This window comes from Schistocerca serialis, chromosome 2, assembly GCF_023864345.2.
Source record: "Schistocerca serialis cubense isolate TAMUIC-IGC-003099 chromosome 2, iqSchSeri2.2, whole genome shotgun sequence".
Classification (NCBI taxonomy): Eukaryota; Metazoa; Arthropoda; class Insecta; order Orthoptera; family Acrididae; genus Schistocerca; species Schistocerca serialis.
In genome coordinates this window covers 547,875,299-547,893,593 of record NC_064639.1, presented here as the reverse complement: position 1 = coordinate 547,893,593, position 18,295 = coordinate 547,875,299, and the positions used below count along the sequence as shown (strand labels likewise).

The 18,295-nt window shown below is 38.9% G+C and overlaps 1 protein-coding gene across 2 annotated transcripts in view; it reads right to left on the bottom strand.

Annotated features, from left to right (window-relative positions):
- Positions 1–18,295, bottom strand: part of LOC126457533 (deubiquitinase DESI2) — a 124,010-nt gene that overhangs the window by 16,504 nt on the left and 89,211 nt on the right. For both annotated transcript variants that reach the window (XM_050093889.1, XM_050093888.1), the window contains exons 3-4: positions 10,503–10,575; positions 1,454–1,547 (exon numbers count right to left, since the gene is read on the bottom strand). In XM_050093889.1, the coding sequence (XP_049949846.1) occupies positions 1,454–1,547; positions 10,503–10,575 (167 nt within the window). The remainder of the gene's footprint in view (positions 1–1,453; positions 1,548–10,502; positions 10,576–18,295) is intronic.

Here is an 18,295-nt window from a genome sequence, read left to right as displayed (position 1 = left end):
CAAACATAAGCTATGTGCTATGTGATCAAAAGTATCTGGACACCTGGCTGAAAAGGACTTACAAGTCAGTCGCACTCTCCATCGGTAATGCTGGAATTCCATATGGTGTTGGCCCACTCTTAGCCTTGATAACAGCTTCCATTCTCATAGGCATATGTTCAATAAGGTGCTGGAAGATTTCTTGGGGAATGGCAGCCCATCCTTCATGGAATGCTGCACTGAGGAGAGGTACTGATGACGGACGTGAGGCTTGGCATGAAGTTGGCATTCCCAAACATCCCAAAGGTGTTTTAGATGCAGTCGCCATCCCCAAATTGCTCTTCAACAGTGGAAAGCAATAAGGTACTTAAAACGTCAATGTAGGCCTGTGCCGTGATAGTGCCACACAAAACAACAAGGGATGCAAGCCCCCTCTATGAAAAACATGACCACACCATAACACCAACGCCTCCAAATTTTACTGTTGGCACTACATGTGCTGGCAGATGACGCTCACCAGGCATTCGCCATACCCACACCCTGCCATTGGATCGCCACATTATGTATCATGATTTATCGCTCCACACAACATTTTTCCACTGTTCAATTGTCCAATGTTTACACTCCTTACACCAAGCGAGGCACTGTTTGGCATTTACCGGCATGATGTTTGGCTTATGAGCAGCTGCTCGACCATGAAATCCAAGTTTTCTCATTCCCACTGAACTGTCATAGTACTTGCAGTGGATCCTGATGCAGCTTGGAATTCTTGTGTGACAGTCTGAATAGATGTCTGCCTATTACACATTACGACCTCCTTCAACCGTCGGTGGTTTCTGTCAGTCCACAGATGAGGTCGGCCTGAACGCTTTTGTGCTGTACTTGTCCCATCCCGTTTCCACTTCACTATCGCATCAGAAACAATGGACCTGGGGATGTTTAGGAGTGTGGAAATCTTGCATACAGACGTATGACACAAGCGACACCCAATCACCTGCGCACGTTCAAAGTCCGGGAGTTCCACAGAACGCCCCATTCTGCTCTGTCACGGTGTCGAATGACTAGAGGCCGCTGATACTGGAGTACCTGGCAGTAGGTGGCAGCACAGTGCATCTAATATGAAAAACTTATGTTATTGGGGGTGTCTGCATACTTTTGATCACATAGTGCGTATAGAATTTACATAATTCATACATTTTTCTAACTAGATCATCAGTTTTAATGCGTGCAGATACAGGTGCAGCTTATCAAACCCTTTCCTACAGCTATTCTGTATATTTACACAACCAGAAAGCTTACCTGTGGTTACCAGAAAACTTCTTGGCTCTTATACAAGTCAACTCAAGTATTACTTCACTTGCAAGAATGTAGAATTTGGAAACCCCGCCCATCTGAAACCCCCCCCTCCCACTCCCCCTGTATATACAGGCTGTTCAACCAAATGAAATGAATGCTATTTATGACAGTATCTTACCTGAACTGGAATTGCTCTCCAAGCTCTTCTGCATTCCTTGGAGTGATATCAAATATTCCTGATATAGGAAATGGGTGCCCTCCATATGCATACTCTGAAGAAATATGAATAACAAAAATAATTCTTCTGAAATACACAAAACCAGCAAACAAAATAAAATAACAACAATCTTGTTCTTTCACTGCAGAAAATAAAGAAATGTAACAAGAAAGACATCAGGGATATGAGCAACCTTGATAAAGAGAAATGGACAATCCAAAAATTTATTGAAAGTAAGGATTATATGACTTTTCTGCCACACAGGTGTCTTTACTCAACGTCAGTTTGCATCTACTTTCCTGTAGAAAAGATTTGAAACTTTTGATGTCATATATATACATATTATAAATTTAAGTCTCCCACGAGTTTTTCTGTCTGTATATGAAGACTAATCTCGGGAACTACTGTTGGGATTCTGATAACAGTTTTTACTAACAAAAAGACTGATTAATGAGCAAGGTTTACGTATATATGGCAGATAAGTGATCCTGCAATATATACTTAGTGATATTAGTGTGAAGCAGGGGAGGCCATTAGCATGAAATAAAGATGGCTCCAATAAAAAAAAAAGAAAGAAAGAACCCATAAACTGGATAAATTTTGGAATTCCACAAAGGACTGTGGTATTCCAACCATTAAGAGGGCAAGGTGAAGATTCTGCCTACATACATTTCATTTTCATTATAGTGATAATTATGCCTTCCAGTCTGTTCTGGAAGTTCTCAGCATCCATCTTCTCATTGCTCACTCTAAAGCCCTCAGTTTTTTAATGGTTTTCACATTAAAGCTACACCTACCACCACTGCCAGTCAAAACTGGTAGCGCACAGATCGTAAACTTTATATTTCAGACGCAAGTGAAACTTAAGTTTTTATAACTCTATTACCCAAGCTAGTAATTCATATTCATTACTCAATTTTATAATTTTGTTTGTGATATGCAAATGATCCATCGTGATACATTCAGTTACGAAGCCTGCAAATTTGTTTGCTGGATAAAAAGCAAACTTTCTTGGAAGTTGGTGGTAATTTTCCTGCATATTTTCTACAGTATGGAAAAAAATCTGACAGTTGTTTAACTGTTTATGCTGTATGATCCATCAGTGAGAACAAGAACAATTACAGAATTCCCCCGTTTTGGGGAACTGACTTCCGCTTCAGACTTTCTGTAAACAGTTTCGCAAGTTCCTTAAGATCTACGAATTTTCTTTTTGTAGTTAGTTACTATGTTGTCCACCATCAAGACGAGGAAAATAGCCAGGATAAATTCCTGCTATGTTTTCTGAGTAGTGTTACTGGTTACAATTGTTTGTGTAATCAAATTTAAATATTTCTCACATTTTCTTGAAGAAATTTCTGAATAGTGCTGTTTGGTTCAGAATAGTCTATTACTTTCTCACTGCCATTTGCCTAGACTCTTTCCCACTTGCTTTCTTGTGAAATAACATATTAAGACAAATACTTAGCTTTTCTCAATAAATTTTACTAATGATTTCCCCCGCCTTTCCTCTGATGATCACAAACAAATTTTTCCACTGATGACGTGCTCTTTCATTTTGTACTACTGTAATGCCGAAGTCTTCTGTTATCACCTTGTAGCAGGGATTTGCTGCCATTGTCAATTTCAATAACTCTTTGTAGATACCTTTAAGCCTCCTAAAAAATGTAAGCACATTGGTGGATACACTGGAATGAGTAAACAACAAGCGTTAATATTCTGTCTGAGATTCCTTTAATATCTAATATTGCTTTTCAATTTTGTGATTGATAATAAAGGCTACAGCCAATTTTTTTCCCTGCTCTGTTCCTAACTCAAACCCTGAACAGGGTCTGTTCTTCCCACAGTATGGAATACATTTCACAAGAGATAAAAAAATGCATCTCTTTTTAAATAAAATAATTTTGAGTATGGGGCTGAATTGCAAGAAAACACTAAAACGATTATACCATCAACATTTTAACCATCCTTACAGTGGTCCTCTCTGGGGTGACTAACTGCTAGATTCTGCTAATGATCTTCCCTGTATTCAGTCTTATTTTGAGTGTCAGATTGAAACACCAATACACTATACCACTGATGCAATTATTATTATTATTGTTATTAGTGTTTGTTCTCAAATGCATGTATTCCTTTCACTTAATGTTATTAACAAGTATATTTCTTTTATAGTTAAAAAACTAAACATAAGAATTGTGATTTGACTTATTTGTGCATAGGGAATTGAAAGTTAGAATTGAAATGATTAGGAAAGGTGGAGGGAAGCTCCCGATGTTTGGGAGGTGTTAAGTGCACCAAAGGAACAGGCATGAGAGTACTACGTTAGTGTGCTAAGAGTACTACAGTCAGTAAGCAACTAGCAGCTGAAGTGTGAACAACCAGGGTTCAAGTCTCTGTCACTTTCTGCTGCTCAAGGTCGAAGAAAGAAACAGACTTTAAAATAGCATTCACAAAAATGCAACAACATTCTGCAAAAAAAAAAAAAAAAAATAAAAATAAAAATAAAAAAATATCTCACATATCATTCCTTCTCCAAGGGGAGAGAGTGGGTGCATGTAGAACTCTGTTCTTTTGAGCCTTGTGAAAGCTGGCACTGGGGAAGGAGGCTCCCAATTAGGCTACAAACACAGACAAGCCGTAACAGTCTGTCTCAGAAACAAACGAAATGCTGTCTTCCCTCCCAAAATGTGATGATGTATTTGCCACAGAACTGAACAATAGATGCTAAAACCACAACCTTCCAGGTTTGAAGGAGCAGTAGCAATATGTCACTCAAATGAATGATATGCCACTTTCCCTTCCAGCAAGTGGATTTCATTAGTGGTCAGGTCTGCCTGGTTCATTTATTCTCGTCAAATGCACACTGTGTGTGTTTGTGCATTTTAAGAAGTGATGGATAAACTTTTTTTAAGGAAGAAAAAGGAACAAAGTCCTAGTCCCAATGAAACAAAATACGGAAATACAAAAGAAACAAAACCTGATACTAAAATAGGCATACCAAATAAACAATTAGTGGAAAAGTGGTAAATGTTACGTAAGTGGTGCAAAGTGCCATGTTCAAGAGAAACTCTGTTATTTGTGTGTAGTTTGTGCAAGAGCAGGAAAAAGAAGAACTGTTCAGTGTCATCAGCAGGTAAGCTGCAGCATTAATTACCATTCACAACAAATGTGAGAACTTACCAGTTTAAATAGTTTTTTTTTAATGTAGATAGCAATACAAATGATGAATATAAAATCATTCTCTATATATCCAACTCAAATTAGGTTTCCCTGGAAAAAAGTCAGAAACAGAAGTATGACTTCAAACAGCCAAGACTGCTATTGTACAGCCTATGTCATGATGACTGGTTTCAGCAAAACTACGTTGCCATCACAGGATCTTCTGAATCTTCATTCGGCTAATGTACGAACATGAGCTTGTATAATCAGTGCAATACGTACAGTGTTTTATGTATTAATTATTTTATGCTTGACTTGCTGATATACTGTAGTTTTCTTGTTCATAAAATATCGTTCTGTGATGCCTGATATGAAATAAGATGCATTTGATCAAGATTCAGTGAAATGTAGCGCAGAAGACCCGTCAATGACAACGAAGTTTGCTGAAACTGGTCATCACAATGAAAGCTGCACAATAGCGAACTTAGATGTTGGAAGCTGTACATCTATTTCTGCATTAATCTACATCACCCCCTAGCTTGATAATACGTCTAAATTATTTCCGCATAAATAAATAATTTGAATTCTATATATTACATCATACTCTAGTTACAACTTCTAAGCTACATACAAGTAAATCTGTGAACACTAAAGGTTCTTTATTTTTCTTTTATATCTAAGATATTGTGTTGTCAAAGCTGATACATTAAGGAGGTCTGAAATCTCGGCAGACCATGACACTTCAATTCGAGAGTCGTTAGAGGCACTAAATTTTGTCAAAGCCGTAGCTGCATTCTGTAAAAATGCTGAGGAAAGTGTAGTAGTCACTATGAAAGTCATCTACACAGTAAAGAGGGAAAATATTGCTACAAGAAAGTTTTCTATGTTAAAAGAACTATGCAGAGACTTAGGCTGTCCTCCTTTGACCACATTAACGTCCAGTGGCAATGCAAATTATGAAAGTTATGACAGTATTCACAATATGAAAGATACAATGTGTAAAATTATTACTGATGATATTTTATCAAAAATAAAGTCAGCCTGGTGGCATTCAATCATGAATGGAAGAGTCTACTGCCATTACTCAAACAGAAAATCACGCAAAAACAGTGAAGAAGGGGAATATATACACACACACTACCTAACACTGTGTCTGCTTGGTGTGCTGCGAGAGATATATATCCATGTGTTCTTGGAATTTTGGATAGATGTGGCACTGATAAGAGCAAATGCTCCTCAACTGCTACTGATGGTGCATCTGTTATGACAGGAGTTCGATGTGGAGTGGCAACTCTTTTTAAAAACAATTACCCCCCATACATTATCTGTGCACTGTGTACAGGAATGAAGAGTATGGTAAATGCAAATTGCAGATATATATGTAGTAATCAATTCTGCCATATCTGTAAACTGAAATGATCTATTTTTGGAACAGGCATAGTTTAAGAGAGAGTTGGATAATAGATACATGGAATGAATTTCAAAGAGCTAATAGTGTTCATTTATGTTACTGAGTGAACAATTCTCTCTTCCAGATTGAATTATAGAATATGCCACTAAAATTCCCATGCACACAGTAAAATGTGAGTGAGAGTTTAGTTGCAAAAACAATACAAAAACAGATATCAGAAATCGTATTTCTGCAGAAAGAGTTACTCCACTTCTGATGATCAAACTGAAGAGCCATCTCAACATAACTTTGATTTTGAAAAAGCATTCAGTGCGTGGTGCAGGCATAAAAGCGAACTTATTACAATGTGGTAGGACATAGGATGTGTGGATTTAGATGGGTAAAAGTTAATTAAAAATAATAGTAATAATTTAGCAGATTACTGTTAGATTCAATTCAATATACGCATATTTGATTTTTAAAATCCTGATTACAATTTAAAAAAAACTTTCTACTAGCAGAATTTTGCACAAACGTAAATTTTTATTTGTGTATTTTTGTGACATTATTTTATCTTATTTTCTGGCTTAAACCATAAACACTTATAAGATAAACTGTTTGAATTGCTCTTTCATTTGATGTTTTATTTATAATTGTAAGTGGATTGTAATAAACACTACAAAGTCTTAAAACCCTGATATTCATTTTGAAACATCCAGTACAATGATAAATAGAATTAAAAACAATATCATAAACACCTGTAAGTTGATAAAAGGAGTTTAAACAAAAATGTAAGATGAAAAGCATTAAGAGGTCTTACAAGTTTTCTAAACGAAAACAAACTGACAATGGTTTTAGCAAGGAGCAAATAGAAATTAAAACAAAACCGACTGTACTACAACAAACAATAAAGAAACTGTGCAGGATGTGACCAATTGCAAGAGATCATAGACTCAAAAGTACAGGCCAAAAGTAGATACAAAGCTAGAAACAAACAGATCCTTTAGGCAGGAAATCTGAAAGGTCTCTTACAGAAATTTGTATAAGAACAGAGGTATACCCGATTAAGTTAAGCAGTAAATTCAAAATATTTATTCAGCCCTAGCACTCGACTGGCAGGGCAGACCCGACCGCACAAATATTGCAATAGATTTGTATGTCGTGGGTCACCCAACACAAACTTCAATTCGTTACAACTCTTATGTCAGGGCTTGCACCACTGTACTCCTTGCGAAGCATTTGTCAAATGAAAACTGCTATTATTTCTAGTTCACTCCAAAGGTGGTGACCTGAACTGTAACAACAAAAATGGCTATTTATGTGATAATCCTACAGCAATATTGGAGATATTGGATGAAAGTATGAGTGATACAAGTGATTTGAGTAATGACAATAGTAATTATAGTTCATGAAACAGTGACAGTGAAGGCAAAATACAGAAATTTGATAGAGATGAATACACACAGTCTACAAGTAGCAGTGACACTGATGACCAGCATGCTTCTGATGGGTGGTGAAAATACAGAAATCAATCAGACTTCACAAAAACATCCTAACGAGCTACTGGACTGTAACTTACCAAACGAGAATGTGCTGGTATTTTGATAGACACAATAAAAAACACACAAACACACACACAAATTTCAAGCTTTCACAACCCAATGTTGCTTCATCAGGAAAGAGGGAAGGAGAGGGAAAGTCAAAAGGATGTGGGTTTTAAGGGAGAGGGTAAGGAGTCATTCCAATCCCGGGAGTGGAAAGACTTACCTTCGGGGAAAAAAAAGGACAGGTATACACTCGCACATACACACATATCCATCCGCACATATACAGACACAGGCAGACGTATCACATGTCTGCCTGTGTCTGTATATGTGCAGATGGATATGTGTGTGTGTGTGTGTGTGTGTGTGTGTGTGTGTGTGTGTGTGTGTGTGCGCACCACACTACATTTACTCCAATGAAAAGTATAACAGTGAAGATTGTGCTATTTGCAGTAACAGGAATAGAAAAGGTGGTAAAAGGAAAACTGTTTACTAATGCAACACATGTTCCAGAGAACCAGCACTCCATCCGGGTCAATGCTTCGAAAAGTATCATGCCCTGAAGAGATATAGCACCTAAGTGACAAAATACATGAAATCAAAAACAAAACATGAAATGATCAGTATTATAATGTATGTGTAATTTATTTTATTGTTTAGTTTATGATTGGCCTTGACATAATTTCATTATATGTAATAGTGCAAATATTACAAACCCAGTGTCAGTACAGAGCAAAAAACCTTGACTGGAAAGGGCTAAGACAAGTACTAATTTAGACAGCAAAAGATGTTGCAACCATAAAGAAAGCAAAATAAAATAAAATTTCAAATGGGGGGGGGGGGGGGGGGTGGAGGCGGTGAGATTTTCAAACAAACAATATTAGAAACGTACTGCAATGACCTGAATTTAACAAAACTAATTGGAAATGTTTCTAACATTATGTGAGAAGGTATGGCAAAAATATGGTAAGATGAATAATCGAAAACAAAAAGGGTATAGAAATGTAACAAAACAATAACTTATGTTGGGTACCCACCACATTCCATCAGTTAAACGGCACAATAACGATGTCACAAAAACTGTGCATCCTTCGAAAATTTCTTTTGATGTCTGAATAGTTAATCAAGAGGTAGTGAACATGAAAATAACAATATTCTGGACATTTTTTAAAATACGGTGTCTGTTGCCATTTCAGACAGGAAGAAAAGAAAGGTGCCTAGAGGTGATGTTTCAATAGAAATGGTTAAGGCCTGAAATAAAGCAATGCAAAATAAACTCACAAAATTGTTAACATTATATCTGTGGATGATGAAAATAAAAAAATCTCCACACTGGCAGAAAGTTCCATTTATTCTACTTCACAACTAATGGGAGGAAAAGTGTAGAACTTTTAAGCTCCTCTCCATGATGGACAAGATAATCACTGAAATTCATCAACTGCAGAGAAAAACCAGTGGATTTTAATCAATCAAAGAAATAAACTGGACGTTGAAGTGGAAATAATACAATGGGTCATTTGCAAGTCCTGAACAAGATTACAGAACAACACAATAAGTATGCATTACCACCTGACCTGGGATTCACACATTTTGAAAACCTTATTACTCTCAAACAAATCTGTAACAACAGCCCATGAGAAACAAAACACCAATTCGATCAATGTATACTGAATAATATATTCATCAATGCTAGTTTCCATTAGACTTCATAATGTACTGAAAGACTGGCGACGGAAGGGCATCACACAACACCAAAATTATTCTAAACAGCCATAGAGGAGGTCTTCAGGTCCTTGAACTGGGAAATTAAAAGAGGAATAAAAGTTAATGGGACAGTACCTCAACCACCTTAAGTCTTGCTACTGACATTGTTTTGAGAGCCTGTCAGCAAGAAACTTTAACACATGGAAGAATTTAATACAGCAATTTGGAAAAATGATGCAGTCCATGTAAATTAAGTGGTTGGCCAATTATGTTCTCATTTTTTATACAGAATTATATAGTCATCTGCAGGCTAAAGGAACATGCTGCAAGTGGTTTATGTTGCATTCTCAACACAACACAACAAAAACTGCTTGCAGCTAGTGCCTTTAGTCTCAATATGAATACTAGCTGATCAGAATTGGTTATAACAACATAAAAAAAGTTAATGTGTCTTAAAAAAACTTAACAGAGCAAGTGTGTACATTGCCCCAGAAACCAATCACAATATGAATAAAATAATGGAAAGTCAAAACACTGAAAACATTATACACAAGAATGATGCAACAGCATCAGCACAGTTTATGAGGTTTTATGTTTACAGTAGGTGGAAACAATCAGTAGATGATGAGGAAGGGTGAGAAACTAGTGCAGATATGGCCTAGGGTGCTTTTGCTAAACAAAAAACAAATTTTGAAAATAAAGTATCTGATTTGTCTGAAACACAAAGTTTACGGTGAGCATGTATTACCAGCTTCTGGAAAGTGATACAATCTGACAGCTGCTCAGTAAGCATTGGGGAGGTTTAGGGGAGCCATAGGTGAAAACTGTTGACATATGAGAAAGTATAGAGGAGACCACTACCCAGCAGTGGCTTTGAAACTGGCATGATTATAAAACTGAATGAGTTACCATTTCACACAGCAATCTATTACAAAACACCACTGTGATGCTTACAAATAGGTGTAAGTCATCTACAAGTCTTCATTACTGTCTTCTAGTGAGGATTTAACAAACCACAACAATAGAAAAGTGATGCTCATAAATGTGAAATGGTACAAGTGCTAAAACAAATTTCTATTGAAATTTATGTAATATTATGTAACACACAGAATTAATTACACTAGTTGATAAAAATGGTGACAATATGGAAACAAGACTATGAGTAAGTTGCCACATATGGTGATAAGAAAAAGAAGTTACACCAAGTACAACTTACCAGTCCCATATATCTCGACACCAGAATGGAAGACACCGAGGCCAATAGGGGTAGTATACTCGTTAATCCAATACTGTAAAAAAATGGAGAAGTTTATAATAACTTCAGTTACATAATTAATCCAGCAGAAGAGTTGAATAGTTTCTACCGAAACAAGATGGATACCGCTCCTCTGGCCAAAAAAAAAAAAAAAAAGGAGGAGGTCACTGCAGTTGTCAGTAACGCCCAAACCAATCTTACAAAGCCAGAGCTGCAGAATTACATGGGTTGAGCCATCATAAATTTGTCACTAGTACCCATAACGAATACTATGTCGATCACATGGTGCATGATATGATTTGTCTGGCCCAGGACAGGGAACTCTGCAAAAAAGCAGTTCAATGAGAGAATTCAATGCTTATGGATGTGCTAAATACAGCACAGTCCTTTGAAGTGTCACGGTCCGCAAATGATCAGATTGTCGTGTGTGTGTGTGGGGGGGGGGGGGGGGGGAGGTATTGGGAGCTGCTCAGTCAATTCCTTTTAGGCACGCTGCAAGTGTTCAGGAGGATGAGTCATTCAAAGGAAGTCTAGTGTCAATAGAGCATAAATACCCAGATCATGCAATACTAGATAGGCGACTTTAATCTATCGAGTATAGATTAGGATGTCTATGGATTCATTGCTGGGGGCACAGACAGACAGTAATGTAAAATACTTTTGAACACTTTTCTGAAAACGTGTCTTGAGCAGCTTGCTTCCCAGCCCACACACAATGGAAGTATCTTAAACTTTGCATCTACAAATGGGCCAGTCCTTATCAACAAGGTTAGTAGTATAGAAACGGGGATTAGTGGTCATGATCTCATTGAAGCAACTATGATTATGAAAGTTAATAAATCAGTCAAGTAGGCCAGGAGAACCTGCTAGGTATAGTGGATAAGTGGTCATTAGCATCTCTCTTAGTCAACTGACATCACTTAGTTCCAGAAAGATGGATGTAGAGGAATTATGGGCAAAGTTTTATCAGGTTGTAAATTGTAGTCTGGAGAGTTGTGTGCCTAGTACATGGATTAAGCATGGAGAGGGGGGGGGGGGGACCACCCACCAAGGTTTAATAACGAAATTTGGAGGATTTTGAGGAAGCAGAGGCTGTTGCAATCTCGACTCGTAAGGCAACACACAAAAAATGACAAGTGAAATTTAGTAGATATTCGGGTGCCTGTGAAAAGATCTATGCACGAAACATACAACAACTACCACTATCACACTTTAGCAAAAGATCTGGCAGAGAACCCAAGGAAGCTCCGGTCTTATGTAAAATGGCTAAGTGGGTCTAAGGCTTCCATTCAGTTCCTTGTTGACCATTCTGGTGTGGCAGTTGCAGATAGCAAAACGAATGCTGAAGTTTTAAATTCTATGTTTAAGAAATCGTTCACGCAAGACAACTGTACACACATACCATCATTTGACCATTGGACAGGCTCCCGTATGGATGACATAGTAATAAGCATCCCTGGCATAGAGAACAAACAGAAAGACCCGAAAGTAAATAAATCACCAGGTCCGGACAGAAGCCCAGTTTGATTTTACAAGGAGTATTCTTTGGCACCGGCTCCTTACCCAGCTAACTTTGTCCTGAATCTCTCACCCAAGTGATTGGAGAAAGGTGCAGGCAACGTTATTACATAAGACGGGTAAAAGAACAGACTGGTAAAATTACAGGCGAACATCCCGAACTTCTGTTCGCTGCAGAATCCTTGACCATATTCTCAGTCCGAATATAATAAACTTTCTCGAGACTGAGAAACTTATGTTTACAAACTGGCATGGTTTTAGAAAGCATCGATCTTGTGAAAATCAGCTTGCCCTTTTTTTGCATGATATACTGAGAACTACTGATGAAGGGAAGCAGGCAGACAGCATATTTCTACATTTCTGGAAAGCATTTGACACAGTGCCCCACTGCACACTGTTAACAACGGTACAAGCACAAGTTCACAGATATGTCAGTGGCCCAAAGAATTCTTAAATAATAGAACAGAGTATGTTGTCCTCGATGGCAAGTGTTCATATAGAACCACTGTTATTCTCTACATACATAAATGATTTCGCGGACAGGGTGGGCCGCAATATGCAGATTTTTGCTGATGATACCAAGGTGTTTGGTAAGGTGTCAAAGTTGAGTGACTGTAGATAGATACAAGACGACTTAAGACAAAATTTCCAGACGGTGTGATGAATGGCAGCTAACCCTAAATGTAGAAAAATGTAAGTTAATGAGGATTAGTAGGAAGATCAAACCTATAACATTGGGATACAGTATTACTGGTGTCCTGCTTGTCACAGTCAAGTGGTTTAAATATCTGGGTGTAACATTGCAAAGTGATATGGGATGGAATGAGCATTTAAGAACTGTGGCAGGAAAGGTGAATGGTAGCCTTCAGTTTATTGGGAGAATTTTAGGAAAGAGTGGTTTACCTGTAAAGGAGGCCGCATACAGGATGCTGGTGAAACATATTCTAAGGTACTGTTCCCATGTTTGGGATCTGTACCAGGTTGGACAGAAGGAAGACATCAAAACAGTTCAGAGGTGTGTTGTTAGATTTGTTCCTGGTAGGTTCAAACAACATGTAAGTTTTACAGAGATGCTATGGGAACTCAAATGGTAATCCCTGGAGAGAAGATGATGTTCTTTTTGAGAAACACTTGGAGAAAATTTAGAGAACTGGCATTTGAAGCTGACTGCCGAACGATTCTACTGCCGTCAACATACACTGCATGTATGGGCCACGAAGATAAGATACAAGAAATTAGGGCTCACAGAGGCATATAGACTGTTGTTTTTGCCTCACTCTATTTGTGAATGGAACAGCACACACTGTACAGTGGTTTACGGAGTATCTATGTAGATGTAGTTAATAGAAAAGGATGTAATTCAAGTAAAAAGTGGAGTCTACAGTGGAAAAAAAGAAACTACCGACCCCACCTTGTCTAGAAGGTAGATCTGTGCCTCGTCTCCCAGTAGCCTACCATCACACATACACTCACTGCCAAGCCACTAATGGGCACCTCCCTCATGACTCATAACCACCCAGGAGTGGAGTAATTGAATCATATTCTCTGCTAGTATTTGACCTCTCAATATGACCTGAAATGAGGAATATCCTCCCCACCCACTCGACAGTGCTATTCCACTGTTCCACTGGCCACCCAACCTAAGCAATATATTTGTGTGTCCCTATTCAACCCCTGCACCCAACTCCTTGCCTTATGCCCTGCAACAGAGCACATGACAAGAGAGCACATGACGACACCTGCCCCACACATCCTCCTATTACCACATACTCCAGTCTTGCCATTGGCATCTCCTACCCCCAAAAAAGACAGCACCAACAGTTAAAGCTGCCATGTGACCTATCAACTTAGCTGCAACAACTATGCCACATTCTACATGGGCTTGACAACAAGCTGTCTATCCACATAAATGACAAGTGTTTCCAGACCATCCAATTACTTAGCATGTCATCTGACAGGTTTCTTCACAATTAGCTTTCTTTTACCTATGTTTGTCTGCACCTGCCATTTTTAGAGATGTCCATTCACCTTCAACTGAACTAACTTCTAAGCTACTGATAAATGCAGTATCTATAGCCTCAGAGAAATGCAAACCATCTCCTCATTTCTCAAGATAGGATAGCTGCTTGACAATGTGAATTCTTCCCACCAGCACTTTATTTTCTAAACTGCACAGGTCTGAACTCTCTCTCCGCAACATATTCTTTGTTCCTGTAACCTCCACATTCAACCTTCACTGGTCCCTGCCCCCCACCTGCCTACCTCCTTCCCTGCATGCACTCCAGTACTGCATACACCTTCTGTCTTGGCAAAGCAAAATGGATAGTCCTTATCCCTTTCTCTATTTCTCCTCACCCCAGCATAGCCTCCCTATGCAACACCCAGCAGCCCTACCCACACCCCACCATGTCTCTGCCCTGCACGATCCCGCAGGTGCACCTAGCATCTTTCACTAGCCCTACCTTCATATTCCACTCTCTTCCTGTCCCACACATCTTCTGTGCCCCTGATATGCATTCAAACAAAGCATGCTAATCACATCCATCAGATGCTGTTGCAGTTGGGCCTTAGTGCCTGGAGCATAGGGGGAAACTGGTTTGTGAATTGTGCTTGTACGAATGTGTCAGTTTTCTACAGGCAACAGTCTGGATGATTGACTGATCTGGCCTTGTAACAATAACCAAAACGGCCTTGCTGTGCTGGTACTGCGAACGGCTGAAAGCAAGGGGAAACTACAGCCGTAATTTTCCCGAGGGCATGCAGCTGTACTGTATGATTAAATGATGATGGCGTCCTCTTGGGTAAAATATTCCGGAGGTAAAATAGTCCCCCATTCGGATCTCCGGGCGGGGACTACTCAAGAGTATGTCGTTATCAGGAGAAAGAAAACTGGCGTTCTACGGATCGGAGCGTGGAATGTCAGATCCCTTAATCGGGCAGGTAGGTTAGAAAATTTAAAAAGGGAAATGGATAGGTTACAGTTAGATGTAGTGGGAATTAGTGAAGTTCGGTGGCAGGAGGAACAAGACTTCTGGTCAGGTGACTACAGGGTTATAAACACAAAATCAAATAGGGGTAATGCATGAGTAGGTTTAATAATGAATAGGAAAATAGGAATGCGGGTAAGCTACTACAAACAGCACAGCGAACGCATTGTTGTGGCCAAGATAGATACGAAGCCCACACCTACTACAGTAGTACAAGTTTATATGCCAACTAGCTCTGCAGATGACGAAGAAATTGAAGAAATGTATGATGAAATAAAAGAAATTATTCAGATAGTGAAGGGAGATGAAAATTTAATAGTCACGGGTGACTGGAATTCGAGTGTAGCAAAAGGGAGAGAAGGAAACTTAGTAGGTGAATATGGATTGGGGCTAAGAAATGAAAGAGGAAGTCGCCTGGTAGAATTTTGCACAGAGCACAACATAATCATAGCTAACACTTGGTTTAAGAATCATGAAAGAAGGTTGTATACATGGAAGAACCCCGGAGATACTAAAAGGTATCAGATAGATTATATAACGGTAAGACAGAGATTTAGGAACCAAGTTTTAAATTGTAAGACATTTCCAGGGGCAGATGTGGACTCTGACCACAATCTACTGGTTATGACCTGTAGATTAAAACTGAAGAAACTGCAAAAAGGTGGGAATTTAAGGAGATGGGACCTGGATAAACTGAAAGAACCAGAGGTTGTACAGAGTTTCAGGGAGAGCATAAGGGAACAATTGACAGGAATGGGGGAAAGAAATACAGTAGAAGAAGAATGGGTAGCTTTGAGGGATGAAGTAGTGAAGGCAGCAGAGGATCAAGTAGGTAAAAAGACGAGGGCTAGTAGAAATTCTTGGGTAACAGAAGAAATATTGAATTTAATTGATGAAAGGAGAAAATATAAAAATGCAGTAAATGAAGCAGGCAAAAAGGAATACAAACGTCTCAAAAATGAGATCGACAGGAAGTGCAAAATGGCTAAGCAGGGATGGCTAGAGGATAAGTGTAAGAATGTAGAGGTTATCTCACTAGGGGCAAGATAGATTCTGCCTACAGGAAAATTAAAGAGACCTTTGGAGAAAAGAGAACCACTTGTATGAATATCAAGAGCTCAGATGGAAACCCAGTTCTAAGCAAAGAAGGGAAAGCAGAAAGGTGGAAGGAGTATAGAGGGTCTATACAAGGGCGATGTACTTCAGGACAATGTTATGTAAATGGAAGAGGATGTAGATGAAGATGAAATGGGAAATAAGATACTGCATGAAGAGTTTGACAGAGCACTGAAAGACCTGAGTCGAAACAAGGCCCCGGGAGTAGACAACATTCCATTAGAACTACTGACGGCCTTGGGAGAGCCAGTCCTGACAAAACTCTACCATCTGGTGAGCAAGATGTATGAAACAGGCGAAATACCCTCAGACTTCAAGAAGAATATAATAATTCCAATCCCAAAGAAAGCAGGTGTTGACAGATGTGAAAATTACCGAACTATCAGGTTAATAAGTCACGGCTGCAAAATACTAATGCGAATTATTTACAGACGAATGGAAAAACTAGTAGAAGCCGACCTTGGGGAAGATCAGTTTGGATTCAGTAGAAATATTGGAACATGTGAGGCAATACTGACTTTACGACTTATTTTAGAAGAAAGATTAAGGAAAGGCAAACCTACATTTCTAGCATTTGTAGACTTAGAGAAAGCTTTTGACAATGTTGACTGGAATACTCTCTTTCAAATTCTAAAGGTGGCAGGGGTAAAATACAGGGAGCGAAAGGCTATTTACAATTTGTACAGAAACCAGATGGCAGTTATAAGAGTCGAGGGACATGAAAGGGAAGCAGTGGTTGGGAAGGGAGTAAGACAGGGTTGTAGCCTCTCCCCGATGTTATTCAATCTGTATATTGAGCAAGCAGTAAAGGAAACAAAAGAAAAATTCGGAGTAGGTATTAAAGTCCATGGAGAAGAAATAAAAACTTTGAGGTTCGCCGATGACATTGTAATTCTGTCAGAGACAGCAAAGGACTTGGAAGGGCAGTTGAATGGAATGGACAGTGCCTTGAAAGGAGGATATAAGATGAACATTAACAAAAGCAAAACGAGGATAATGGAATGTAGTCGAATTAAGTCGGGTGATGCTGAGGGAATTAGATTAGGAAATGAGACACTTAAACGTAGTAAAGGAGTTTTGCTATTTGGGGAGCAAATTAACTGATGATGGTCGAAGTAGAGAGGATATAAAATGTAGACTGGCAATGGCAAGGAAAACGTTTCTGAAGAAGAGAAATTTGTTAACATCGAGTATAGATTTAAGTGTCAGGAAGTCATTACTGAAAGTATTTGTATGGAGTGTAGCCATGTGTGGAAGTGAAACATGGACGACAACCAGTTTGGACAAGAAGAGAATAGAAGCTTTCGAAATGTGGTGCTATGGAAGAATGCTGAAGATTAGATGGGTAGATCACATAACTAATGAGGAAGTATTGAATAGGATTGGAGAGAAGAGAAGTTTGTGGCACAACTTGAACAGAAGAAGGGATCGGTTGGTAGGACATGTTCTGAGGCATCAAGGGATCACCAATTTAGTATTGGAGGGCAGCGTGGAGGGTAAGAATCGTAGAGGGAGACCAAGAGATGAATACACTAAGCAGATTCAGAAGGATGTAGGTTGCAGTAGGTACTGGGAGATGAAGAAGCTTGCACAGGATAGGGTAGCATGGAGAGCTGCATCCAACCAGTCTCAGGACTGAAGACCACAACAACAACAGCAACAACATAAAAAAAAAATAATAAAAAAAAAAATCAGGCAAGCTTTTAGAGCCAGTGGTTCCTTCTTCAAGCAGAAGGGTTGAAGGGGAAGTTAGATGGTTGAAGGAAAAGGACTGGAGAGGTCTAGGAAAAGGCGTGGATTTTGGGAAAGTCACCCAGAACTGCGGATGAGGGGAGACTTACCGGACGGAATAAGAAGGGAAAAGACTGATTGTTGGGGACTGCACCGGACAAGATTTGAAAACCTGAGAGCTTGAAGAAGGAAGACAGGGTAACATGCAAGACAGAAATCATTTCTAAAACACTGTGTATGAGTTAATAAGTGTGAAAAGCTAAGTGCATTGCACGTAACATAGGTAAGAGGGTGGTGACGAAAAATAGCCAGGTAAGAAAATGAGAGATAACACATGTGTGAGGGTGATGACGAAAAATAAACAGGTAAGAAAATGAGAGCTGTAGAAAACTAAAACAGAGT